The sequence below is a fragment of the Sesamum indicum genome, linkage group LG3 (assembly GCF_026168435.1).
Source record: "Sesamum indicum cultivar Baizhima isolate 11 linkage group LG3, ASM2616843v1, whole genome shotgun sequence".
Classification (NCBI taxonomy): Eukaryota; Viridiplantae; Streptophyta; class Magnoliopsida; order Lamiales; family Pedaliaceae; genus Sesamum; species Sesamum indicum.
This window is the reverse complement of record NC_142659.1, coordinates 26,630,762-26,658,634: the sequence shown is the minus strand read 5'-3', so window position 1 is coordinate 26,658,634 and position 27,873 is coordinate 26,630,762. Positions and strand designations below refer to the sequence as shown.

At 33.0% G+C, this 27,873-nt stretch overlaps 4 protein-coding genes across 9 annotated transcripts; 2 read left to right on the top strand and 2 right to left on the bottom strand.

Annotated features, from left to right (window-relative positions):
• Positions 1 to 52: 52 nt before the first annotated feature.
• Positions 53 to 3,843, bottom strand: LOC105158877 (putative protein phosphatase 2C 27). The gene is made up of 4 exons (XM_011075778.3): positions 2,875 to 3,843; positions 1,955 to 2,140; positions 1,115 to 1,320; positions 53 to 969 (listed from the first exon to the last, which is right to left on the bottom strand). The coding sequence occupies exons 1-4, from the start codon at positions 3,097 to 3,099 to the stop codon at positions 411 to 413; spliced, it is 1,176 nt and encodes a 391-aa protein (XP_011074080.1). The 5' UTR covers positions 3,100 to 3,843; the 3' UTR covers positions 53 to 410.
• A 2,089-nt stretch (positions 3,844 to 5,932) lies between these two features.
• On the top strand, positions 5,933 to 11,059 carry LOC105158874 (Pentatricopeptide repeat (PPR) superfamily protein). Of its 5 annotated transcripts, none has more exons than XM_088878604.1 (5): positions 5,933 to 6,093; positions 6,683 to 8,904; positions 8,992 to 9,120; positions 9,921 to 10,256; positions 10,704 to 11,059. In XM_088878604.1, exon 2 carries the CDS (start codon positions 6,694 to 6,696, stop codon positions 8,779 to 8,781), a length of 2,088 nt encoding a protein of 695 aa, XP_088734730.1. In that variant the 5' UTR covers positions 5,933 to 6,093; positions 6,683 to 6,693; the 3' UTR covers positions 8,782 to 8,904; positions 8,992 to 9,120; positions 9,921 to 10,256; positions 10,704 to 11,059. The 5 variants fall into 5 exon arrangements, 4 of the variants coding, with proteins under 4 accessions (XP_088734730.1, XP_088734729.1, XP_088734728.1 ...); XM_088878603.1 differs by having other exon boundaries at positions 6,680 to 8,904; XM_088878602.1 differs by having other exon boundaries at positions 6,468 to 8,904.
• Positions 10,342 to 17,474, bottom strand: LOC105158876 (MLO protein homolog 1). The gene is made up of 14 exons (XM_088878606.1): positions 17,238 to 17,474; positions 17,095 to 17,152; positions 16,721 to 16,986; positions 16,191 to 16,307; positions 15,631 to 15,691; positions 15,217 to 15,302; positions 14,614 to 14,688; positions 14,073 to 14,161; positions 13,525 to 13,574; positions 13,098 to 13,138; positions 12,633 to 12,806; positions 11,927 to 11,962; positions 11,494 to 11,622; positions 10,342 to 10,986 (listed from the first exon to the last, which is right to left on the bottom strand). Exons 1-14 carry the CDS (start codon positions 17,364 to 17,366, stop codon positions 10,600 to 10,602), a joined length of 1,698 nt encoding a protein of 565 aa, XP_088734732.1. The 5' UTR covers positions 17,367 to 17,474; the 3' UTR covers positions 10,342 to 10,599.
• A 3,794-nt stretch (positions 17,475 to 21,268) lies between these two features.
• On the top strand, positions 21,269 to 25,503 carry LOC105158873 (inner membrane localized protein). Of its 2 annotated transcripts, none has more exons than XM_011075771.3 (6): positions 21,269 to 21,451; positions 21,561 to 21,622; positions 23,553 to 23,670; positions 24,141 to 24,237; positions 24,434 to 24,520; positions 25,151 to 25,503. In XM_011075771.3, exons 2-6 carry the CDS (start codon positions 21,562 to 21,564, stop codon positions 25,283 to 25,285), a joined length of 498 nt encoding a protein of 165 aa, XP_011074073.1. In that variant the 5' UTR covers positions 21,269 to 21,451; position 21,561; the 3' UTR covers positions 25,286 to 25,503. The 2 variants fall into 2 exon arrangements, with proteins under 2 accessions (XP_011074073.1, XP_088735418.1); XM_088879292.1 differs by having other exon boundaries at positions 21,269 to 21,455.
• Positions 25,504 to 27,873: the final 2,370 nt, after the last annotated feature.

Sequence of the window (27,873 nt, the reverse complement as noted above, 5' to 3'; positions counted from 1 at the left end):
ACTTTTATTTTAGAAATTATAGGGTTTAAATATTTGAGCAATTGGGTATAGATTTCGTAGATCAAATCAGCATATATTTATTTTTATCTAAGATATATACATTGGAGGAATTAGGGTTTGACTGGGGGCAGAATACTATCCAATTTGGTGCTGCTAATTGCACAGAGAAAGCAATCAGCAATCTGTAAATTTTCATGGTAAATAAATGCTTCTCAGGACTGTAACATGGCTCTGACCCCTATATGTACACCAGCAGAAATCATCCTTAGCAGCTGAAAAGCTCAACATTTGATTCATCCAATTGATACAACACCACTTTAATCAAATGTACACTGGTGAAAGTATCAGACGCGAGAGAGCTGCACGCGGACCGTGGAAGAAAGAGGGAGGCAGCCGGTCATAAAATCTTCTCACAGGTTACCTTCCAAGACTCCTTTTAGCAGATTTAACCCTTCGGCTGATATACTCCTGCGGACACGACTAGAAACAACTTCGATTCGGGGTGGAGGATCTGGGGAGAAACAGATCACTACAACTGTTAAGTTGTCGCATGTATGTCGCTTCAGTGCTTCGCGGACTAGTTCTCTTGAGCATCTTTCCGGATCATTGTGAAGCATCAACTCTTTCCTAGCCATTGTGACGGCGCACTGGCTGCTCATAACGTCCCATAGCCCATCACATCCCATAATCAAGAACTCGTCATCCTCTGTTAATAGTGTCTCCTGCAACTCTGGCTCTGCGCTTAAAGGGCAAGCAGAGCCTTTTGAGCCCTTCATGTGCCAATCCCCTAAGGCACGTGATACGGATAGTTGGCCGTTAAGGTAGCCGTCATACACTGCTCCTCCTAGTTTTTCGATTCTGAGTCTTTCGGATGTGTAGTTAGGCTTGTGGTCTTTCGACATTTCTATTGCTTTACCTCGCTTACCAAGAACAGCCCGACAATCTCCAGCATTGGCAACTACCATTTTTCTGCAGAGAGTAGAATCAGGTTATAATGTTATTCAGCTTAAATTCCTTCTGTAGACACATAACATGAAATCAGCCAGATTTATCTATGTTAATGAATCTGATTACAAATGCAAAGAAAAAAGAATAAAACTCTAGTTCTTTTCACCTTCCAGATATGAATGCAGTCAACGCTGTGGTGCCAGAGGATATGTCGAGGGAACTATCATCAGCAAATGCATAATCTGCTTTAAGAAATGCACTCTTGATTGCTTTTTCCAAACAAGCTGGGAAAAAGGAGTCTTCAACTATAAACTTAAGAATATTATTCCTGATAAAAGATGCTGCATCTGTACCTCCATGACCATCAAATACCTGCTAACATACAGTGCTGATCAATAAAAACAGAACGCAAGTAATAAGCAAAAGATTAAGGAACTAAAGACGACCGAAAACTTGATAACTTCTATGATAATACAATAATTATGACAAAACCCTATTTCAAGATATATAACATTTAGATCTCCCAACTCTGAAACTGTAATTATACAAGCATTACATGAGGGTTCTATTTAAGACCGCCCCTAAATGGTGATTGTTCTTTGTTCATTGTTTGCGGATCGGAATCAGGTAGTGAATATTCTTAACTTAACCAGCAAGCATATATGCGAAAAATGACATAGAATCTGATGCATTGAGACCTCCTTTACAAAAGCTGGCTCTCTCCATAGGGGTTCAGAAATTAGTGGTCAGTCTTGAATTTGTATTTGTCTCTTTTGAAATGGTGCAAGTTTGTCATCGCCTAACATTTCAGAATGAACTTCTCGCACCAGCAGATAGATTTTTTCTCAAGTAGCTACGTGAGCTTGGTATGTTTCAAAGTGTGAGAAAACCAAGGAAGCTAATGCTCTCAGCAACGACTCAAATGGTTAAGTAATTGAGAAGGAGATTTTTATGGTTATTCCCACTGATGCATCTGGTCAAATACAGAATAACCAAATTAACTTACCCCATAGAAAGCTCCAGATGAAGGGAAACCGGCAGCATCACCTAAATGTTGAGGCAAGTTATCTATGCAGATATGTTCGTCCTCCATGTACTGCTTAGGTCCTTTCTCAGCACAACTTCCAGACCGAAAAACTGGTATATAGCTTGATATTACATCTGATGGGGAAGTCATTCCAACAGCAGAATCCTTGTAAATATAACAAGAAAGTATTAGGTTTGGTCCATTTACCACATCATATAGAAAGAAGAATGAAGATATTGGGTCACTAACACAAACACTGAATAAGATTAGTGGACGGAAAAAATTCAGGGGCTTGCTTCTGAAATGGTGGAAGTATGTAATGAAGCTTGAATCAAGTATATGTTTCCTATCTATTGGCATTTCCTTAAGGTAATGTTTTGTTTCCGCCTCCCAAATTTTAGTTCACGATCAACATCTTATATGACACAGAAAAAAGAAAATGTAAAACAAGGTGTTTGGGTGGCTGGAAAGAACACGATCATCAAAAGATTTTTCATGGACAACTTAGAAATTTATGGAATACAAGAAGCCTTAGCTTCGAATCAGGAAGTAGATTTCATCAACCAAGGATCATAGAGTTCATTATTACACACTTAAGATGCAGGAGTCCGCAGATAAACATTCCTACCCCAAATCCCTAATGCATCAGCCCTTCTAGCCATAAGAGCTAGAAAATTGATCAATCTTTGGACATGTTCTAAACCCCAAAACTCATATATTAACTTCAATTAAGTGTCGATATCATAAGTCATCATGTTGCAACGCACACATTATACATGATTAAGCACATACACAAATAATTCCCAAAAACGAGTTGGAGAACTAAATACCACTTGTTAGAAAAGGAGCATATCTCTTAATAAAACTGAAAAACTAGAACACGAAAGGAGTCCACTCACCAACTCCGAGGCCGGCATTAGCACAGTGGTGCTGATCGAATGCCGCACAACTGAAAGATGCCGTGGAGGTTTGCTATTCGATGTTTGCTTCAATGCATCGGAGGTTTCTGATATTTCATCTTCCACAACAGATTCTTTACTTCTATCATTACTATAACCACCTTCTACATTATCGAACCGAGGAGACAAATGAGCACCTGCTGCCATACTACTTACACAGACCATCAATCTAGGTTTGCTTAACAAGATCAAACACTCAGAAGATCCAACTTCAATGAAATCACTCGAACCCCTTATGCAAGATTAAAGAACTTTCCTACTAGAAGCACCCCGGAATTGCAGAAGAATAAAGCCCTAATCAATATCAACCAATAACTCCAAATGAATTGCTCAAAGCACCTCAAATCTTGATCAACTAAGTCCCTCTTTGCCAACTTTTTTCTCAGAGAGCAGATGACAAAATATAAATCAATACCCCACTTCTGTTACTTCACAAAAAGGATCCCTCAATCTTTCAACTCCAACAAGATCCTGCCCTGCACTCCCTAACGCCAGATCAGAATTCCACCACGCCAAACCAAATCCACACCCTTAATTAACAAATTACACTCGCCCAGAGTCTGGAGATTCTCCGAGATCAAGTCCAATCCCTCAAAAACCAACAGATAGAAAAAACCCGGTTGAAATTTGAAACAAAAATTACAAATTACAGCAACAAAATACGCAATCCTTATGCCACCACACCAATATAGACTCAAATCAATAGCGTAATTCCAGACGATCTTCCTCTTCCGTTTCTCCCACTCTAAAATACAAGAAAATTCCGGGAAAAGGAGAACCCAAATCCAAAAACCAACCAAACGAGCAGAGAGAAAGTGGGAGGAAATTTGTTTGTAAGTTGGAATCGAGATGAAAAGCTGCGGAATTTTTTGTTATCTTCGATGCGAGTTGGTTTCTGACAGGTGATTACAAGTGAAAGGTGTAATGGACCGACACGTGGCTCGCAGTGATGGTTAAGGCTCTGATTCACTGCGATGGCCAACTGCAAATCGCAAAAGCTTCCCAGCCGTTGGATTAAGTGCGTGGGCAAAATTTACGGACGGGAATCGGTGTAAGTTGTTTGCCTCTTGCTGCGTCGGGAGGGGTGGGTTGTTGACAGCCGTTCAACACAGCTGTCGGTGATGTGGTCGCTTATGATTGGCAAGGTGAAAACAAATCCTTTTAAATGATTCGTATTTTATTTTTAAATAAAAAATAAGGTATATAAACGAATTTTTCAAAAAATTAATATAATTTTAAACATTTTTATTATTTAAAATGATCGCTACCTCTTGATTTTAACGATTGTCTAACAACTAGTTAAATTTATTAGTTTTTGTTAAATTTTTATTAATCTTTTTATGGTAAACTGATAAAAATATTATTGTAAATCATGTATTATACTCTTATTTGTTTTTAATTTTTTAATAGGTTGAATATTTTTTTATAATTTTCAAATTTTTTTCACTTCCCTCATCCAATTCTTTTATAATTCTTTTTTAAAAGAATATAATAAGGGTAAATTTAACTATTTCAGGTCTCCATCTTGGGATTATATTCATTAAATATTATAGATATTGATAATTTTTTAAATAATGAACAGACATTCGTAAATATATCAAATTTTATGAGAATTTGTTGTAATTTACCAACTTTATAGTTGTACTTGCTAGGAGGGCTTAACTTTTATAGTTCCTAAAATGAAATCTTGCCAATGAACAAATGTGCTGCAATTTTTATTTTACAGGATAAAAAATATTATAATTTTTTATCTTATGAAATCAGATATACCAAGCATGTAAATTATAGAACTCAAAGTGTACGACCCTCTATTGGGGGTGCAAGTTGAGCAGCTCGTGAGCCGGCTCGTACTCGAGCTCGAGCTATATTTCTAGTGTCTGTGGCTCGTGAGTTCACACTTATTTTTTAAAATTTTTTATAAATATTATCAAAGTACCTATTTAATATTATATCAAGTTTATACTCAACATTCACTAATATTATAATTATTAGTCAATATATCACTTATTTTAATTTATAATAATAAAATATTATGTTTTTATTTATAGTGTTTAAAAATACGCTTAAGCAACAATTTAGTAAGTTTTGATACTTTTTTGTAAATAAATATTTAAAATTCACCGTAAACTAAAATTATTAGTTAATATCTTATATTTAGATGATATTAAATATGACATTTTAGTATATATTATCTAAAAATCAAGCTTAATCAATAATTTGGTATATTTTTATAATTTATTTGTAAATAAGTATTTAATATAATGTATATGAATTTTATCATTATAGTTTCAATATCCACTACAACAAAAATACATTTATTTCAAAATTCACCATATATTAGAATTGTTAGTCAATATATCATATTTTAGCTTTAGATGATATTAAAATATTTTGATAATTTATTGTAAATAAATGTTTAATATAATGTATATGAATTTTATCGTTATGATTTTAATACCCACTACAATCAAATGCATTTATTTAAAAAATCACCATATTATTTGAATTGTTAGTCAATAATCAATATATCATATTTTAGTATTAGATGATATTAAATATGGTATTCTGATTTATATTAGTTTAAAATAAACTTAATCATACTAAATTTTGATATATTTTTTTGTAAATAAATAGTTAATATAATGCATATGAATTTTATCATTTCAATTTCAATCCATCACAAAAAAAAATATTTATTCACTATATATTAGAGTTATTAGTTAAAATATGGTGTTTTGATTTATATTATCTAAAAATAAATTTAATCAATAATTTAGTATGTTTTGATATTTTTTTAAAATAAATATTTAATATAATATATATAAATTTTGCTGTTATATTTAATATCCATTACAATAAATACATTTGTTATGAGTTATCTTAATTTTATATTCATTTAATGTATATAAATAAATGTATTAGTTATCTCTATATTTGTTAAATAAATAAATCAATAAAGGAATTGATTAAAATTAGAAATATAAAAGAAAAGCTGAAAAGGTAGTAAATATGCAATGTGAGAATTGCCTATTCACTATTGATAAGTGAACTCTTTCTCTCTCTGTCGCGCGCGAAGTGAAGAAAAATTGCAGAACTCCAGAACTTTACTTCACGTCCACGAATCACAACACTCCTTCGCTCCGACTCCACAATTAACAGGTGATTTTTCTTTTTTGTAAATTTATTTTACGGTTTGTAGAAGAAATTTTCTGAACACTTTTTGCTTTTATGCTGTTTGATGAAATGCCTGGTTGAATTTTTGTTGACTTTGTTTGGTAGTGCTTGGACTTTGGCTGGATTTTTGTTATCTTTCTTGTGAGTATCTACGTTTTTTACACAATCATTTTGATTTAGAGATGATTTTGTTCCTAATTTGTGTGGTAGCGGTATTGATCTTTTGAAGTATATGCTTATTTGCACTGCTCGAGCTCGTTCACGAGCTGGAGCTCAGGTTTTCCCCCGAGCTCGGCTCGTTTGCACCCCAAAATTATTGCCTCTAGCATATGGGATTAAAAATGCAATTTTTCCATTAGTTGCGGATCCGGGGCGGGCCTGTGGTAATTGGAGTTGGGAGTGCATATGGGTAAATGAAAAGTTCTGAGAAAGGAGGAGAAATGTTGCAGATTAAAGGAGGGAATTGGCCGGTGTTGATATTCTTGATCTTTTGGTGTCTAAAGTAGTTTTGGAGTTGTGGAAATTACTGAATGATCTCATACATGAATTCGTTCTCTGGTGTGCTTTTCAGCAGAGTGTAATTCAATGCGTCTTTCCAAAATCCAGCTGTTGCGCCATGTGCCCAACTCTACAACTCGCGCTTCATTTCTTTCACATTTCTCAACTAAACCTGAAATCAACACTTCTTCTCCACTGCCCGAAATCCAAGGAGCAGAAGCGCCACAAAATTCTGATATTGAAACCATCACCATAACTGATGCAACCCATTGGAGTAGACGCATCCACAAGCTATGTATTGTTGATCATGATGCCGACGCGGCACTCCGCCTTCTCCACCAGCTCTACCTCCGCGGCTTCCGGCCCAACTCCCTTAATATCAGCAGCATTCTCCATGCTCTCTGCAATTCCAATCGTTTTGCGGAAGCCCATCATCGCTTTTTTCTCTTCATTTCCTCCGGTTGCGCCCCCGACGAACGTACTTGTAACGTGCTCATCGCCCGCCTCCTGGATGGACGTGATCCTTATTGTACATTACGTTTGATAAATACGTTGGTGGCTGAGAAGCCTGAGTTTGTGCCTTCATTGGTGAATTATAATCGTCTGGTTGATGGGTTCTGTAAGTTGGGAAGATTGGATGCCGCCCATTTGATGTTGTATCATATGATGAGGAGGGGTCATTGTCCAAATGTTGTTTCGTATACTACTTTGATTAATGGATATTGTAGGATTGAGGATGTGGGTGCTGCTGAAAAGGTGTTTGATGAAATGTTAGAGTACGGAGTTCGATCCAATGCGTTTACTTACAGTACTTTGTTTTCTGGTTTTCTGAGGAAAAGAGAGTTTGAAAACGGGAAAAAGTTTATGAGAAAAGTTTGGGAGGCTATGGGGAGGGAGGGGGATGTGCAGGTTAATAATGCAGCTTTTTGCAATGTAATTGATTCTTTGTGTAGACAAGGGTATTTTCATGAAGTGTTTAAGATTGCTGAAGATATGCCGCAGGGGAAGAATGTTCTTGAAGAATTTGCTTATGGGCAAATGATTGATTCGCTATGTAGGTTTGAGAGGTACAATGGTGCTGCAAGGATTGTTTATATGATGAGAAAGAGAGATTTTATTCCAAGTTTGGTTTCATATAATTCAATTATACATGGTCTATGCAAGGATGGTGATATCTTAAGGGCATACCAGTTGTTGGAAGAAGGGATGCAGTTTGGATACTCTCCCTCCGAGTTTACATATACAGTCTTGGTTGAGGGTCTTTGTCGTGAATATGATCTGGCTAAAGCGAAAGAGGTTCTTAATATGATGTTGAGTAGGGAAGGTGTGGATAGGACTAGAATGTATAATATTTATTTGAGGGCTCTTTGTCATATGAATAATCCTACTGAGCTTTTAAACGTACTTGTTTTAATGTTTCAGTCCCAGTGCCAGCCAGATATTATTAGTCTCAATACTGTAATTAAGGGATTTTGTAACATGGGGAGAGTTAAAGAGGCTTTGCAGGTGTTTGATGATATGATCATGGGGAAATTTTGTGCTCCAGATGAGGTCACCTACAGTACTATTATTCATGGACTCCTAAATGCGGGAAAGGCTGAAGAAGCTGTCTATTTCTTGCGTAATGTTATGCCTGAGAAGGGTTTTTCTCCTAGTGTTGTGACTTATAATGCTGTACTTCGTGGATTATTTAAACTTGGCCTAGCGAATGAAGCTATGGAAGTTTTTAATAATATGGTTTGCAGCAGGGTGCCTGCTGATTGCATAACTTACACTGCTGTAATTGAGGGGCTATGTGAATCTAAGTGCATAGATGATGCTAAGAAGTTCTGGAACAATGTTGTTTGGCCCACAGGAGTTCATGATAATTTTGTTTATGCTGCCTTACTTAAAGGGCTTTGCCACTTCGACAAATTCAATGAGGCCTGTAATTTACTTTATGAACTGGCAGATTGTGGTGTTACACTCAACAATGTAAATTATAACATTGTCCTTGACTGCGCTTGCGAGTTAGGTTTGAAAAGAGAAGCTTATCAGATTGTCGGTGAAATGAGAAAAAATGGAGTAGTGCCAGATGCTGTAACATGGAGAATATTGGATAAATTGCATCATAGTTTAGGACAGCCAGAATCTGGAGGATCAACAGCTCAGTCCATTGTGCTAAAATTTGTATGATTGTTTGAGCATATTTAAGTATGAAAACTACTTTAACATTGTTGATAAGTACTGTATCTGACATGGTACTTTCTCTCAAGACCCATTAATGTTCTTATTCTTCTTGCATTTTTCTTTGGAAAGGTACTTTCTCTCAAGAACGTTTAATGTTCAATTCTTCTTGCATTATCTGTGTTCACTTCCATTTAATCTCAGATGCATTTATTTCAGTGTCTAGGCATCGAAGGCCGATGACCTATTTGATAGATCACCGGTGGTCCATAAGGATGCTAATGTTGCCCCAAGCGCCTTGTCATTGGGTATGGGGGATGTTCAGGTGTGATGAGGATCATTGATATGGTATGTGCACCCTTCGTGGTAGGTGCTTCATTGCAAGTCCATATTATGTAGTCTAGTTGAATTTCTTCCCACATTGATTTTGAAAATCAAATGTTGTTTACAAGGAGCCTGTTTTGCAAATGACCTTTTTCCTATCTGAAATGGGAGAGTTTGTAATTTTATGGCATGTTAGGTAAATCATGGAGGTTGTGGCCCTTGTACACCCAAGCACTGTATCTTATTCTCATTATTTGTGAAATTAGTAAATTGAGATTGAGCAAAGCAGTGACCTTTTTTCTGCAGCCTTCACTACTTTCTTGTCAGTTCAGCTTTTATCCTTCCTTGGCCGATAAAACTTCAGATGATGTAACTAAACTCTCAAAATTGGAGGAAATTAGTAGACTAGCCAAGATATTCAACAAATGACTCTGACTGTAACCACTACCCAGATGCTCTTAGTTTTCTGTAGATACATTAAGTTCTACAATTGTGGGATTTCCATCTAGTTCCCTGAACAAAAGTAATTGCAAGTGTGTATCCAATTTCACCACCGGAACTTTCCTTGAATTGCTCCTTTAGTGGCTTCACAATTTTTAAAGTCCTACTCACTTGGTTGATATGTTGGACCTCTCAGACCAAAAATATTACCACGCGAACAATTAGTTAGAACAAAATATGATAGTGCAGTAAGAGTTGACTAGCCACAATTCTTCATTAATCAATCATGCGGACCTAGATTTTAATTCTTGAGTGCAATTTTGTGCTTTTCAATTCGCAAGGTACTTTACGGTGTGACTAAAATCTATATCATTCTACCTCAGGTGTAGGCGGGTAACCCTGCCAAGTTCCTTAGGAAGCTTACTGATGAAGACATCCTTTCATCTCCCAATTATATTAACCTTGCAAAGGTCCATGCTGCTGAAAATGCCAATTTTTTGGATGAAATCAAACTTGAAAATGTGCTGCTCAAGAAATTTGCCCGCCCTGATGAGGAGAGTACGATTCGATGCTGGGAATAAATCGTGATACTCCACCCGTACCGGTTCTTCTGGATATCATTATCTTACCAGATAAAGCCCAGAAGGCTGTTCAACAAAAGTTGCAGTTCTTTTGCCTTTGGTTTTTGCTCTCTTGAAATCTCACACCAAGAGGAACAGGTACATTTACTCAATCACGACACTTACGTTGGAAGAATATGCAATGAAAATGTATGTATTGCTTTCCTTGTATTTAAGATCCCTGTTTGCAATGCAATGAATTTCTTTGATCATAATTTACCATGACAAAAATTCATTTGCACACTTTTGATTCAATCTTACTTAATTTACAAAAGAGATTACTTTTCTAAATTCTTGAAAAAAAAACATATTACACCCTACTACGATCTGGAAATATATCTCAACCAGAATTAAGTGTAAGTGTGATTATTATGCTACATATATGGATGAGCTAGGACAGGTATTTGAAAAGAATGAGCAATGTCTATATTAGTGCTACTTATCAACATTCACTAGACTTCACAAACGAAAAATCGATGTTATGAGATTCGTCATCTTTTAATTGTGAGGCATCAAACGTTGTTTCTCGTTTGCCATGATTTGAAGCATCAAGTTCTGAAAGTTCGGTGTCGGATGCATAAGACCTCGGGGAGGGAGGAAGGCTGTCAGTATCGGGTGCACTCGACCGGTGCTTGTACTTGTGGAGCAGATGGAGAGGTGACGACCCTTGAGTTGGGGTGGTTTCCCCGCTCATGAATCCGGCGTTAGACGTATCGGTTCCGCCTCCGGCTTTGCGCATTTTCTTCCTCTGCTTAGCAGCTTGGTGCCATTTCTTTAGAGCCTTTGCGGTTTGTTCCTCAAATATTGATTTCTTCATATGTGATCCCATCTAAAGTGCAAAATAGACAAGCAATGAATGAAATCTTGCTGGTTTATAAATTCCAATAAAATGTTTTGAGTAAGTTTAGGTCTCATTATTTTACTTCCAACAAATTCATAGGCTCAAAATTTGAAGATATTCGTTGTCTTGAACACTAAAGAAAAAAGAAATTAAGACTTGTAAAAGAACATACATAACAGAAGTGCAATGCTCAAACTTAGGGAAAATAATATTTTTTATCTTGTAATTTAAGATTTTTATATTTTTTATTCCATTAATTATACAGTTCTCATTTTTGGTCCCATAAATTTTTAAAATTCTCATTTTTGGTTCTCTAATATATTTTCATTAGACATTTAACGGAAAAAACCACATGCTCAACACGTATAAGACCAAAAATAAGAATTTTTAAATTTTACAGGGACCAAATGTGAGAATACTATAATAAATGGGATAAAAAGAATATACAGACCTTAAAATTACGGACCAAAAGATACTATTTCCCTACAACCTTACCTGTGTAACCAAGGTGTAGAGGGGGAATGTGATGTAGCTGCACAAGATTTGAAGGGCAACGCCCAACCAAACTCTGATCATAATTGCAAACAGTTTCTCATGGAAGCATGTTGTGATCCCAAACTCATACTGCATAAAAGTTCACTTCCTTCTATCAAATATATATGTGTGTAAATTAACTTAAAACAATAATTATATTTACACCCCTAATTTATAATTTATTTGCACAGATTATCCCTATTTTTTACATGATTACATAAACCACCTCTGATAATAATTCTGCAATGATGTCGATGTTTTTTGGGGTGTATGTGTGATTTGTGTAAATTGTGTTGACGTATTTTATGGATGCATGTGTAAATAATTATAAATTAGGGTGTAAATGTAATTATCAGTTAACTTAATAGAACAAATTCTATTGAGGATCACTTACCCATTTCCATAAGAAGTACGCCATTTGATATGCGTTCTGTTGAGTAAAAGAGATTGACCACACAATATCAGCAATAGAAGCCCAATATTTCACACTTAGAGAATGATTATTAAATTTCAAGAAAAGTTGTGGGAATTAATTAGGTCCCATTACAACCACCTCTCGTAAATTTGACATAATTATAAATACTTTTTTATTTTTTATTTTTGTAAAATTACTAATATTTTTTTTATTTTAACGTTCTTCTAACAACGATTTCATTCTGTTAGCCTAATTTATATTTTCATCTAATTTTTGTAGTAAACTAATAAAAATATCATTTGGGATTATAAATTATAACTTTATATATATATATTTAGAATTTGTTAAAATAATTTTATGGACTAATATGTCCTATGCATTATTTATTTTACCCACCGTCCCTCTTTTTTTATATATATATATTTTTCCAAATATTCTTTTTAACAAAAAGGAAAATAAAATCAGCAAATGTAAGTAGTAATTTTCACTCGTGGTTTAGTGACTACATAATTATTTTTTATTTAAAGAGGTTTTTCAAATAATAAAAGAATATTCATAATTTAGTCAAATCGTATGGGAGATAGTTGTAATTTATTTTTTATACAACAAACAAAAAATTAGAGTATTAACCAGAAAGAAATTGAAATTACAGGGTGACCTCAAAAAAGTTGAAGTATTTATTTACCTGAAATAGAGTGAAATGTATGAGGAAAAGAATCCATTGTGGTCTATTGAACCAAAAGAAGTTGTTGGTGGGCTCCACAAGGGGAGCTCCTCTAACAACAGTCGCTCGATCTTGAATTTGTTGAGCCATCTCCATGATCACAAGTTCCAGTTTGGTGCCCACTAACAAAATTATCTATACCGCAAATTGTTACCATATATCTATTTTTTTTTTTTTTTTGATAAATTACATTATCACTGTACGAAGTTAGGACTAATTACACAAATACTCCTTATTCTTTGCAATATTATAAGTGCATCCTTTGATGTTATAGTTATAATGACAAGTACATTCTCTGAGTATATGACACTAATATCCGCTCAGGGGGTGTACTTATAATTTTACAAAGAATAAGGGATGCTTGTGTAATTAAATCTAACTTCAGAAGGTGTTTGGACTTGAGTAGATCGATTCTTATATACTTACAATTAGTGGAATTAATGAAATCCATGCCAATGTATGCCATTCTGCACGAATAGTCATTGAAAGTTAACAGATATGAAAGTGGGACATACTTAATTATAACGTAAATTATGATGGGCTCCTTTAAAGTTTATTATAATTATAAATAATCACTCGTTATTTGAAAAATTATAAATACTTTCTTCACATGAACGGCCGTCTAACAAATACTTCCTTGAAATTAACGACCGTCTAGCAAATACCTCATCGTGACAGTCTATTGTAGAGAGTATTTGTCAAACGTATGTTAATTTTCAAAGAATATTTATAATTTTTTAAATAATAAAAAAATATTTATAATTATGATAAATTTTTTATGAAAGCCCATTCCGAATTACACTTAATTATGTTGTGTATATGTGTGCATGTCTGCCCAGAGGAAAAGACTTACTGTAGATATTGAAGAACAAGAACATTACCGCAAAGATCCACAAAGGGATGCTGCAATAATCCATGTACAAAGAATCCATTATTTATCTTGAGAGGAAACATACATCTTATTTATTGCAATTCTGTATTTATTATTATTTTTTAACTTGAAAAGGGTATCTCCAAATTTTTCGTGTATATCGATTATCTCACATTATACGAAAATTGTATTTTTCGTCTTATAATTTAGGATCAATATATTTTTTATCGCATAAGTTATAAAAATTCTTACTTTTAATCTGTTCGTCAAAATCTGTTAGTACTTTGGCAGAAAAAGCACGTGATCGTTAGTTCTTTGACCTTTTGGATAATGGCCCACGTGCTTGACATGTGGTATTCTAGCCAAAATAGTAATGAAATCTGATGAATTAATTAAAAATAATTTCTTTTGTAATTTGATTAGACAATTAATGTGAATTCCATAACTAATAAAACGAAAAGTGTACTGACCCTAAGATATGAGACAAAAAATGATATTTTCCTGCGTTGTTATTTTATGTCACACCTCACCTTATTCCCAATACGGATTTGTAGTCATCTTCCATTGATCTTTTTATATATTTGTGGAAGTCGAACTTGGTATTGGGAGCGAAATGAGCCTGCATCACATGTCAAAATTTATAAATTATATGACATAGATCAATACCAATTTAAAAAAGGCTGCAGTAACATGTAATTTATTTGAATAAGTTACACAATAACAAAAGGGGTAAACAAATACCATTTTGTTGTTTGAAAAATTATAAGTATCTCATTCTGACAGCTCATTGTGGGGGAACATATTCTAACAAATACCCTCTTGTGATAGCTCATTGTAGAGTGTAGTTATAATTATAGGAGAGTATTTATAATTTTTTAAATAACGAAGGGATATTTATAATTAGAGCTCAGAGGAGCACCTTGTAATTTACTCTAACAATAAATATTTATCAAAAAAAAAAATAAAAATTCCAAGGTCTATTTAACTTGGTGTCGTTCATATTTCATATGTATAATTAAATTTCAGATACATATTATTTTATTTTAATAATAATAAAAGAGGGAAACTTACGTTAATAAATCCATTACGAATGGTCATATAATCCACCTTAGATATTGATCCAAAAAACTGCCTGAAAAATGCCACCTGTTGCATAGTAAATGAAATATATATGGGATTAAAGACATGAACACCTATTTTAAATTCAAAGGAAAAATTTCCTTTATTTTGGCCTTTTTCACAATTCAAATGTAAATAAATAAAAGTTTTTGTAAATTACAACGAGCTCCCTTAAAATTTGGGTAATTATGTATATCCCAATATTATTTGAAAAATTATCAATACTCCCTGATGTTTGATGTAATTCTTGAAAGATGACACTGATTCGTCCACTTTGCCCTGGTTGATTTGTTTGGATGAAAATATTTGAAACTTACTCTATGAAAAAAATTCAAAAATATTTGAATCATAATCTGTAAGGGCATTTTGATTGGTTCATAAAAAAAAAAATGATGGAAAGTTATTAGAGACTAATGGATCGAACTAGCTGTTGGGTAACCATTAAAATCAAGGGGACCCAATAAAAATGTATTTGTAATTATATCAAATTTCATGAGAGCTCGTTGTAATTTACTCGATAAATGAAGAGAAACATTAATAGTAATAAGATCTTACAATCCATTTGAGGCCAGGAGTAGTGTAGAATCCAGAATGACGCCTCACAAAGGAGGTTTGATGAGCAAACCTAAATCTTGCTGGATCTGTTTAATAAATTAAGCTTTTAAAATCTTAACAAAAGATAAATAAAATTCTAACAAATATATTTAAGAATAGGTAAATATTCAACCAATTTAATTTAATTTCAAAATATTATTTTTGGGCTCTCTAGAATTTTCCGATGTTTTTCTTCAATTTTTTGTGTACACATAACTTAGTTGGTGAAATAAAGACCTATGACGTTCGAATTCCACAAATATATAGATTTTTATTCTATTTTAAATATCTTGATATTAATGAATAATTATATTTATTATGAGATCGTGATATAATTATAATCGATTTACTTAAAAAAAAAAGTAAAAGAATTACCATTTGTGAACTGATATTCCAAAGAAGAGGTCTCCAGTTCCCATGCCTTCCACTTCTTCATCTGTTCATCATCAATATGGACATATAAACTGATCAAAATACACATTATGGTTTTCCAAAACACCATTTCTTTCATTTTCTTTGTTGATTTGTTCAGGGAAAAATGTAATTTTAATCCAGTAAATTTGGTCCCATATAAATTGATTTATAGGAAAAAAATTGTAATTTAATTGGGTCATCTGCAAGTCATATGCAATTTTTTTCAGTTAAATTATGGGTAAATGAACTAAAATTGCCAAAAATTTAAGGATATAAGACTAAACTGTGAAAATAAATTTGTGTAGAATTCTGAATGTCACCCCTCTAAAATATAGGACTAAAATTATAATTTTTACTTTTTGTTGCACACTAATACATATGAAGAGGTAGTTTTTCACTTTTATAACGGTTAATAACATTACAAATTAATATTAATTTTAATCACAATAATTAAGTATAATAAAAAATTATATTTCTTCAGTGCAGAATAGAATAAAATAAAATAATAAAGTAAAACTTACTTTGGCATGGCCTAACATGACGAGAATAACACTGTAGAGAACATGCATCACCGCAAGCACAAATATGAAAACGTGCAACTGGTGAACTCCAGAGTATGATATGAGTGATACTTGCCCCTGAAAAATTAAAAACCAACTACATATTTAATTAAATTATTTTCCATAAATAATTAGGAAATTCCCAATCTAAATTGAATTTTTTTGAGGTGGGGTCTAATTATATAAACATCTTATGGTCTTTGCTTTTTGTAAAATTACAAGTGTACCCCTGAGGCGTATCAATATAATTTACATCAGCAAGGGATGTTTGTACAATTAGACCAACTTCAGGGATGTTAATATAATTTATCCTAGTTATTTTCATCTCATCGAAGATGTAAATCATGTCACTAAATATAACACAAAAAAACCCGTCTCTGAAATCTTGTTTTCTTGAGCAATTATTTGTTCAAAAATCAAAATCAAAATCTGAAAAAATGAAGTGATGAACAAGGAAAACAAATGATCAAGAAACCAATCCATCCCCTTACTTTTGCAGAACAATAGTCATACTGATCATTTCCAGCAGCCAAAGCTCGACGCCACACCATTTCTTGAGCATATGAAAGCAATTTCCTGTGGCCTTTTTTGCCTTTACCGTCGTCGTCGTCATCATCATCGCCGCTGCCTCCACCATTTTTCAAGCCCGTATCGCACGGGAGCCATTTGTCACCAAGTTCCTTAGACACGCAAATCTTCGCGATGTATGTCGTGCCAACCGTAAGAAGTAACGATATAAATCCCAGCAGCATCAGTTCTGAGAAAAAAATAAATTTTTTTTTTTTTAATTAAATTAGACCAAAGTCAGGCAATTAATTTAATTATCTCACAAGATGAAAAAAAAAATTACATATATATATATAACCTGCTTTGATCTTTTCCAGGGCTTCCAACATCGCCTTTTTCTCGCGTTTTTGAAACCACTGTTATTACAAAAGACACACAGGTTCAAGAAAACAGAACAAAAAATATACAAGTACGGTGAAATTGCTACTCAATCAATCATACCTTCCCAAGAGACTGAATTCCATGTTCTATAGCGACGGATATGATGACGAAAACCGCGCAGACTATGGCGACGGCCCATGTGGAGGTTTGCTCAAGGGACCTTTCTGCTGGACCTGACCCTGCAGCCATGGATGCACGCAGCACTGTTTCAACTACACATTAATCATCAAAGATGAAGAGAATGCCAATCTTACAATATATAACCATGTTGTCATGGAGTTGATTAAGTGAACATAAAAAACCTTGTGGTGGGGGGTGGGGGAGTGTCGTTTATGGTTGTTGTTACTATGTTATGAGGAAACATAGGTACAATTTTCTTGTCGTCTGAAATTTTGTCTCAAGTAGAGGAAATAAATTTCCTAATAGTAAAGAGGACATAATGGCCGGCCGGTTGAATATGTGCCAAAGAAGAGTATGTAAATATAAATATCTGTACTAATTGCAAAATAAAAAGACATTTTTCGTTCGTAAACAGTGATTCATGATACTACTACATTAATTTTTTGGTTGTGTCGGTGATAATTTTAAGTTAGTTTTGTTTACTTCATCTTTTTTTGTTTGAAATTGAAATGTGATGTGTTGGTTTAGATATTTTATTCTTATTTTATAATATATTTTAGGATAAATTACAACAACCTTTCATGAGATTTGTCATAATTATAAATACTCCCTCGTTGTTTTAAAAATTACAAATATTCTCGTGATGTTTAAGAAATTATGTAATTCTTGGATGGAAGTATGAAATTATCAACTTTGTCCTTATTGTAATTTTTTTATTTTTTTAAAATTTATGAAAAAATCGAACAGGATGGATGAAATTTTTTAAAAAATTATAAAAAAATTATCCACTTAATCCAAGAAAAAAAATTAAATAAAATTATATTTTTTAATCCATAAGGGCATTTTGGCCAATTCACTATGAAAATGAATAGAAACATGACGAAATGGGCTAATTTTATACAATCATTAAAATCAAGGGGATATTAGTAACTTATTAAACAACAAAGGGGTATTTGTAATTATGCAAAACCTCAGGGCAAGTCATTGTAATTTACCCTATATTCTAAGACGTGAAAAATTATTTATTATGCGCATGCAGGGACGACATGCCACAACAGCTAGCTGTTATAGAAAAAGTTAGGATGGCTTCGATTTCGATCACCATCAGGTGTGAATACATGCTCCTAAGATTATAAGTCGCTTACATGAGTACTTACATATTATTGATCAACTCAATCCTTACATCAACACCATCATGAGTCAGAGTCAGAACATGCCTCAAAAACCATAGACCACTTTACTTATAGAGATATTTACGAATTATCAACCAACACAATTATCACATAAATGAAAGAAAAATCGAGACAATTTGATTAAAAATAATTCATTCTTACATGGTATCAACCGAACATGATTGATTTGATGGAATATATATTTAAAACCATTCGTGCAGAAAAGGTTAAGCCACCCTTCAACAACTTCATTAATGGGCTTAGAATGGTGATTTTGATGCAATGCAATTAATTTTATATATTTAATTTAGTAATATTTTTTTTAATGATTTATAGAAGACCAGAAACGACATCAATTTAGGTGTCAAAACGAAGATTCTTATATGGTTTTGTGCTTACTCCACTGGAATAAATATTATTTTTTATAATAATTAAAAATAAATATAATGTGTCAAATGTTAATTAATAATGACTGCTCTGTTGCTTTTGCAGACGAAATTAAAAAGTTAACCATAATTAAAATCCATAACAAATATTTTGATTATAGTTAAACTCATAAAAAATATTCATTAATAATGATCAAACTTAATTTTTTGTATTGATTTTATTTAATTATGATAGACATTATTAATTCATCATAAATTCTAAATTATGATCATTACAAGGTGTTGTGGTCGAGGTTTTACGAAGGGATAAAATTAGAAATTTTACCTACGATACAATTATATACCAGGTGAAATATAATTTTCGAAGGAGGTCCTTTTGCAAGAAAAATAGTCACTATCAATGAATATTGCTTGGTTTAAAAAAAAAATATATTTTTGGTATTTATAGTGTTGGGAGTTATATTGTGTGGCGGATTGTATTTGTTTAACATGTGCCTCATATATATTAAATTATTTTTTTACCCTTGTAGGTTGATATTTTTTACCATTATACATCACAAGGAATAATTTTTTTTTTTTTCCTTATAGTGCACTTGTTTGTTTCTTGTTAGCCTCTTGGACATGGTCAAATCAATGATGTGATTCGTTATGGACTGTAAGGTGAATTATTGTTAATGAATAGGGTTCAAAATTTTAGATTCCCGTACATATTGAAAGGAGTTTAAGTCTTTTGACTTCGTCTCGAACAAAATTAATTTTATCTTTGATGTTAGATGAGCGCACTTGTGTTAAAAAAAAATAATAAAATTATATATTGAGAATTAGGTCGGGTGAATTTGTTACTATTACTCGTACAGTAGAAGTGTAATTTTAATATATGATATTTTTACTTTAATGCCCTCGTAGTTAAATATATCAATCAATCTGACTTCATTTTTATTCATTTATGATGTTAATAAATTAATATTGGATAGTTACATATTGATAAAATCAATGTTAGTGCTCTTAAATTAAAATAAATTTATAATTTTGTGTCTGTGCATTACACTAAGAATAATTTTAATGACAAAAATATTGTCAGTGGTTGTCAAGCCTATCGTTTTGGCACCCAAATGTTAAGTGACGTAATTTAGGACTTAACTATATATATATATATATATATATTTGGTCTTTTCTTGTAGCAACTCTATTTCACCTTTGATCTAACCTTAGGTCTAACACATTAGGCCTGTCAATTGATGTGCAATATTTAGACCCATACCCATTTTGATAGTTATGACTCATATCGGTACCCAATATTTTTACATATATTCAGACTTGAACACATATCTATGGTAATAATCATTAATCACGGTCAAACAAAACTAACGCGGAAGTTTAAATTTTTATTATGATTAATCAATATTTGCTATGATTTTTAGTTGTGATCAAAAGATTTATCATGATTTTCGCTATGGCTAATGTTTTAATATTACTGGTGAAGAAAACGTGTAATAGTTGTTGAGGAGCTGTGATTAATTTGCATTCACCACAATTTTTTCTCATGACCATTGTAATTAATTATAGAGAAAATCGTATTTTTTCGAGTGAAAATATGTGTAAATTGTACTGTAACTACATATATTATGAATATACTTTTTTTATTATTTTAAAATTATATATTCGCATATACAAATATTTAAAAGATATAATATGATTGCTGCAAAATTTTGACATATTATACATTAATTGCTTATATATTTGTAGATTTTATAATTTGTATAGGGTTAATTATAATTAAATTCCCTATAAAAATAAAAACTATATTTTTTTAAAGAAATTTTGAAATTACATTAATCACAAAATTCTTTTTTTATACTTGACACCCTATTCTTTTTTTATACTTGACACCCTTTCATTATGACTATGACGAAAATTTTTAATATTGACAAAAAAAATACAAACTTTTTTAGTTTTGTCTATTTTATTTATATTTTTTACTTATAAAAAGATAAATATTGTATATGTGTGGAGTGAGTTTAATATTATTATAATTTTTTTTCTTACAAGTACAAAATATTAAAAAAATGAAAATTAGGGCTAAAATTAAAAATTATATAATTTTTTTGCTAAAGTCAATATTTTTCGCCTAAACCCTAAAGAAATGGTGGTCATATTCTAAAAGTGAATTTTTGAAAGAGGTGTAAATATAATTTTAAATTTTTTTAGAAGAAAATATAATTTTATATTTTTAGAGGGGTCTAAATATAATTAATTTATTTATATATACAGGTTTAATAATATAAATTAATATATGAACATAAAATTTGAAAGAGAAAAATTTTTAATCAATAAAAAATGTTTAAGAAAAAAGAAATTTTGGGGAAAAAATGTAATTGATAAATTTTATTTTCAAAGAATTATTTAAGAAAAAATCATTTTGCCGGCGCCGCGGCGTTGCCGTTGGCATCTTCGATTTCATCGACACAATACAAGAAACTACAATAGGTTTATACGGTTATACAGTATACCGTATTCCATTTCACTTCACCGTCTCCTTCTCTCTCCCTCTCTACTTCTCGATTTGCTCGCACTTTCATACACAAGACACTGCACAGTAGGTTTATACTCTACCATTTCACCCTTTTCATTTCTCTCTCTCTCTCTCTCTTTGCTTCTCGATTTTCTCGTGCTTTGACGCACACTTTTCGGCTGAATCTTTGCAGAATGACGGCTCTAACCAGTTCAGTTGTGATTTCGAAAGGCCCGGGGATCGGCTTCTTGTCTGGTAAATCTACTGACCCTTTTCATTTTCAGTGATCTACCAGCTTGTTTCATTGTTAATCTTTCCTTTATTGTTGACAAATCTCGCTGTTTCTTCCTGGGCCCATTTCTTTTGTTGTACTGCTTTCCCTTTACATTATAATCCATGTTTGCTGAAGTTTGTGTTTCTTGTACTAGCTACGTTTCGTTCTTTTGAAGAATCGAACAGGGTTTTGAGTATTAGGGTATTTACAAGTGTTTTGGAGGGGGTGGGTTTGTTAATAGATTAATGATTGAAGCTTTTAAATGTGAACAAACCATAGATTAATGCACTTTTTAGCTGTGAATGAAGTAATGTAAACGACTTGCTGGAACTGATTTTGTGCTTTATGGCCCATCCGCATGGACTAGTTTGAGATGAATCTTTTCTGATTTGGATTCTGTTGTATGCTGGCCTATTATACTGATCGATATCTAATTAGATGGACAGTTAAATTTATTAGGTCCTGACCTGGAATCTCATTTGTTGTAGCTAAAGTTTTGCAAGACATTATCTGATAACAATTTCTTCATTGGATGGAGGAGGAGGAAAGGTCAGTGAGGAATGATATACAAAGAAATGAGAGGGTGGTGTGTAAAGAAATGTAATAAAAAAATTGAATGCTAAGCATAAGTGTTCAATTGAATCGGCAGCCAATTTCAGATGGAAAGTAGCTTGAAGGCTAATGCAGTTCTTGGATGATTCAAGCTGGATGACCTTTGGCCTTAGTTTATTAGGTTTACCAGCAAAGCAAGATTGGAATATGCTGCTTGATGGAGAAGTCCGGTGGCATTTTAGATGCAGCTCTTCACTAATATGAGTGTTCCATATGGTTTGCTGCAGTTAGTTTTTTGTCTCTTATGAGTCGTGTATTGGCCTTTTAAGCCTATTTATGTATCTTAGTACATGGCTCTGATTGTTCCCTTTCTTTTCTTCCTTTGGATTTCGGGGACACTCAGAAGCTTTAGTTGCAAAACGCATGCTGGAGGTTCAGAAATTGCCCTCTTGTCTCAGATATACTAATTTCCGAGAACAAAAAACTGAATATGCTCTCCCTTTGAGTATAACGGTCATTTATAACTGAAAAGTATGTCAATGAGAAGCTCTTGTTAGGCTTATCTTTGCCTCTGGTTATAAATTGGTAAAACAATTGTCTTCTTTTGCTGTTTAGCATTGTTGTAAATGTTATGAGAATTGGACAAAAGAAATCATTTTCCATCTGATTTATCCATATGTGGCCAAAGAAGTCTGGGCTTCCAAGTTTTTTCATAGCCACGATCAAGTTATCTTGATTTTTTTTTTTGTTTTCTGCAGCTTATTTTGTTACAAGTGGATAGATTATCTTTTAAGCGCGCATTGTTTACTGAAAATTTCTGCTTTATTTCTTCTTAGAAATAGGGTCTTCCCACTTTTAAAGATTTTCCTAGTAATTTTGTTAAATTACTTGATACTGGGAGTGCTAGTGGAGGACTAATTTTGGTGGAACTCTAGTGAGGACTTAGGCATCGCACTTCTTATAATTATTACTACATGTTTGAAAATTGCAATATATTAACTTCAGTAAGTAGTTGATGTAGGAAACTCAATTTTAGAAGACATCTTAGGTGAAGACTCCACGTTTTGGTGCTTCTGGAGGAACAAGAACTTGTATTTGAAGGATACAAATTCAAAGGAGCTTGATTAATCTTGACATGCAACTAATCTTATTTGCCAAACCCTGCAATTTATAAAAATGAGATGCTTCAGAAGGAAAAGAATTGGTATTTTATATGTGCATAATGCAATATCGTGCCATCTAATCTTCCATTTATTCAACTAATCTTGCTGAATGTTTACCTGGAGTGACTCTGCAGCACCTCCTCATTTATGGCATGTTCGACTTTATAAGTATGGTTAACTTTGTTTTTTGTATTAGGTTCTTCTTTGAAGTCAGCAGATCAATGTGTGGGTCCAACCAACCTGGCCTTCAGTGTTAAGGGCACCAGGAGATTGTCCACCCAGAGAAGGGCACTCATTGTACAAGCAAGTTATAGGTATTTCACATTCAATTGCTACTGCTATGAGGTTCTGTAGGTGAATGGTAGCTGGTTTCCTCTAACATGGTTGTGAATTGGGATTCGCTTTCTTTCCCCTTTTCGTTCGACAAACTACTCTTTTTAAATCACATTTCAGTGCATTTATGTTGCAATTCAGCCTTTCACATTTATTTATTGCTACGTGAACATGCTATATATGTTTCACACCATCGAGCACCAAGGATAGTGTGGAACCTGACCGCTTTTAATATAAAGTTTACATGCTGAAGTTATCTTGACAAGGTCCTATCATGAATAATGAAGAGATGCATTAAAGTTGTAATGTAAGAGTATTTATGTGGCAAAATGATCCAAGAGAAAATAGAGTTATTCAATTAGAAGAATCACTACCACTTTCCTTTTAGTTTTTTAGTACCTACTGGAAGAAGTTTCTGAAGATTCTTGTGGGTTTATGTATTTGATGGCAGTGACAATGGAAGACCAAGCAGCGCAAGTATTTTTGTTGGTGGCTTTGTTTTGGGGGGCTTAATTGTTGGCACCCTTGGTTGTGTTTATGCACCTCAGGTGATGATCAAGCACCAATTCATTTAATCTTTGCATGAAATGCCATTTGTTCTCCCTTGTTTTTGCCATGCAATTTTATTTAGTGTTTTGTTACCCAGATGTTTTCTTTGTGTGTATGTTTTCTTGTGTTCTGAATCTTGAAAGTGGAGGCTAATTATAAAATGACATTTTGGCTGGTCATTTTGCTACTGAACAGATTAGCAATGCTTTGGCTGGAGCTGACAAAAAGGATCTCATGAAAAAGCTGCCCAAGTTTATCTATGATGAAGAGAAAGCTTTGGAGGTATGAAACTTTCTTATTTTACAGGACACCATCTGTCTTCATCTTCTTATTCTAATTGAAGTTCACAGTTATAGGTTAGAGTTTTCTAATATGCTGTATAACAAAACAAATATTTTTGTCTGAAAAAGCTTACAAAGTTAGTTGTTATCTTTTATCCATTTCTAAGTCATTGAGAATTTATACCAATATATCGTCATCATAGATTGATTTCCACCAATTTAGCAAGTGATGCAAATGAAATTCAGTGCCCGCACCTCCTTCTATTGAATGTCACAATAATTCTAATGGTGGTTTTGCCTGGACATTTTCGGTGAAAACACATCTTTTAGGCACAAGCAAATCTTTAGCTCTTGTAGTGTTATCATATTGTCTTATTATGCTCAAGTCTTCAGTAAGAATCACTAGAGCCTGGCATTTCAAGAAATAAGATGAGGGTAAATAAAATAATGCAAAAACATTAAGGCAGCTCGTAACTGTTGGATTGTGCTGGAAGTACAACTTTCCATTTTCTTTTAGTTGACAGTTAGACTTTATGCAAACAAAATGAGCTGAGTGATGGGAACATTTTACTTAAAGCTTGCTAGTGTTTTTCCACCTCAATAACAAATCTTTTTAATATCTTTTCCACAGAAGCAACGTAAGAAACTGGCTGAGAAGATTGAACAGCTAAACAATGCTATAGATAATGTGTCCAATCAGTTGCGATCAGAAGATCCACCAAACGGAGCAGCAGTGAGCTCAGATGACATCGAAGCTCTCATCTAAGACTGTTGGTTGTTTACAACTGGACCTCTTATATACTGCCGCATAATTCAGAGGACAACTGCCACTGTAGATGCTGTTGTTTGGTCCCTGAGCCCTCTTGTTGGTCATTGATAGTGCTACCTTTATTAGTTTTCTGGACTTTGATGAACATATGGCTCTCTATCAATGTTGAAGATCGAACCATTAAAGACGTATAAGTAATACATTGTGTTTGTCAATTCAGCTTTTCTCCTACAACTGCCCGTTACACACATACTGGAATTTGCTTTTTGATTTGATACGTTTTTCGCCTGCATTCTAGAAGATAATCTCCCCGGCAGGAGGATGTTGATAGCTCTGGCATGTTCTGCCCTTGACAATCTTGTTTCTTTTTATGCTCCTCTTGCTTCCATTTCTGGTCTTCATGTGCACGAGAATGAAAATTTCTGCATGTCTTTTAATAGTACACTCATGCAAGGTATTTATAAGAATTAGTGATGTTCATCATCATGTAAATTTCAAAAGATAGTCAAGCAGAAAAAAACATCCTTAAAATTCTGTTTCATTGTGAAATGTTCAGAAAGAAAATAGGAAAAATAGATGTAAGAAAATATTAAAGTTTTATCCCTTTTTGCTTTAGTATTATACTTTGAGATAATTAATATATGGATATTGCAATATTCGTACCATGCTTTTCCAAAATTATATGTATAGAGAGAGAGAAAGATGCCGGCGAGGAGAGGGTGGAGGGGAGAGATCTGGGTTGGGTAGGCGGCTAGGGGAGGGAAATGGGGTGGTGAGGGGCGCGTGAGGGGGGGAGGAGGATGCAGTTGAGGGGGGTGGCAATGGGGAGGATGTGGGAAGGGGGAGAGCGCGGGGGCAGCAAGAGGGAGGAGGCTCAGGTCGGTGTCAGCACGAGGCTAGGGAGATGCGGCCAGCAGAGCGCGAACGGCAGCAGCGGCGGCGGCGGCTCTCCGACGAAGATGAAGAAGAAAGAATATATACATATATATATATTATATTTATAACTAACGTATATATTTATTAATATATACATATTATTAAATCAAATATACATATAATAATATTTTTTTGGTTAAAAATTAAGCTAAGATGTAAGAGGGGTGTGTGTAGTATAGAGGAATATCTTGTTCTATTTTTAATAATATAAGAGATAAATTATTCATTTTCTATAGCATAAGAAGCTAAATTATATTTTTCCCTATATATATTCCTGAATTCAGATCTCATTAATATTCATAAGTGGGCTAATAATTTGCTGTTAAGTTTTAGTAATTTATTATAAGTCAGAAAAAATACAATTTTGGTTCATTAATTATAGAGTGGCGGCACTAATTGCAGTCTGTTCAATTTGAAAATTGCAATTGAAAATTATAATATTTTTTTTCCAAAAAAAAAAAGAAGAAGCATATTTTAGTCCAAATATTGCTGAAAAAAGTGAACTTTGTCAAAATTATCACATGGTTTGCACACAACAAATTAGGGGTGTTTTAATTTTTTCATCCACTTCAACTAAGGAAAATCATTGTAATTTTGATACTATAAGGGGGTGGCACATCCAGTCCCAATACTAGTCCAAAAAAATCAAATAAGCAAACTGCTTGAAAAGTTAAACATGTGTTAATCTTCAACGAGTTTAGCATTTTTTCAAGGATATTTTGACTGAATATGCTGATTTTTTTCTTTTTAATTATAGTTTTCAATTGCAACTCATCTTTTATGGTTATAGGATCAAAATTGTACATTTTCCCTTTATAAATTTGTTATTGTATATTTTATTTTATTGAGACATCCAATGGAAAAATGATTTTTCCGCAAGCAAATTAAATTCTTGCAACAAAACACCGTGGGTATAATTGATTGACACAACTATATTTTTTTTTTTAAAAAAAAAATAAATTACAACAGCATCTCTTGAGGTTTGGCATAATTATAAATACATTTTTATTGTTTGAAAAATTATCCCCCTTTACTTTAACTACCGTCTAATAATTAGTCCAATCTATTAAGTTTTCATCCATTTTTTATAGTAAACTGACCAAAATGCCCTTGTAAATAATTATAATTTTATTTTTTTAAATTCTTTTAATTTTTTATGGATTAAGTGGATAATTTTTCTATACTTTTAGAATTTTTTCATCCGCCCCGTCAATCTTTTTTATAATTTTATAATTTTTTTTTGAAAAATAAAAAAATTACCGTAAGGATAAAGTTGACAAATTTATACCCCATACAAAGATTACATAATTTGATCAAATATCAAGAGGGTGTTTGTAATTTTTCAAATAATAAAAAAATATTTATAATTATGTCAAAGCTTAAGGACATCGTTGTAATTTCCGAAAAAGAAAGAGAGAGAGAGTATACGTGGATGATCATTTTCAACCTATCAGACACTCGGTGTAACATCTACAAGATCGAGTTGGTAATGTAGCAAAGTGCAAATATAATTAGCCTTTTTCCTGGCTAATTTATTTGTAAAAATCAAAGAATGTTTCTTGTCAATTTATCTTGAAAATTTCTGATAAATGCTAAGCATATCACAGCATGAAGCAGCAGAGTGCATAGGTTTTTCAAGTCTAAAATCC

What these genes read in the sequence shown, in the direction of transcription:
- LOC105158877 (XM_011075778.3), bottom strand. Translation starts at nt 3,099, where the DNA reads ATGGTCTGTGTAAGTAGTATGGCAGCAGGTGCTCATTTGTCTCCTCGG. An exon ending in TAATGCCGGCCTCGGAGTTG is followed by an intron (nt 2,141 to 2,874) that starts GTGAGTGGACTC and finishes TATATTTACAAG; the next exon opens with GATTCTGCTGTTGGAATGAC. An exon ending in CATCTGGAGCTTTCTATGGG is followed by an intron (nt 1,321 to 1,954) that starts GTAAGTTAATTT and finishes GTATGTTAGCAG; the next exon opens with GTATTTGATGGTCATGGAGG.
- LOC105158874 (XM_088878604.1), top strand. Translation starts at nt 6,694, where the DNA reads ATGCGTCTTTCCAAAATCCAGCTGTTGCGCCATGTGCCCAACTCTACA.
- LOC105158876 (XM_088878606.1), bottom strand. Translation starts at nt 17,366, where the DNA reads ATGGCTGCAGGGTCAGGTCCAGCAGAAAGGTCCCTTGAGCAAACCTCC. An exon ending in GAATTCAGTCTCTTGGGAAG is followed by an intron (nt 17,153 to 17,237) that starts GTATGATTGATT and finishes TTGTAATAACAG; the next exon opens with TGGTTTCAAAAACGCGAGAA. An exon ending in CCTGGAAAAGATCAAAGCAG is followed by an intron (nt 16,987 to 17,094) that starts GTTATATATATA and finishes TTTTTTTCTCAG; the next exon opens with AACTGATGCTGCTGGGATTT.
- LOC105158873 (XM_011075771.3), top strand. Translation starts at nt 21,562, where the DNA reads ATGACGGCTCTAACCAGTTCAGTTGTGATTTCGAAAGGCCCGGGGATC. An exon ending in GGGGATCGGCTTCTTGTCTG is followed by an intron (nt 21,623 to 23,552) that starts GTAAATCTACTG and finishes TTTTTGTATTAG; the next exon opens with GTTCTTCTTTGAAGTCAGCA. An exon ending in GTTGTGTTTATGCACCTCAG is followed by an intron (nt 24,238 to 24,433) that starts GTGATGATCAAG and finishes GCTACTGAACAG; the next exon opens with ATTAGCAATGCTTTGGCTGG.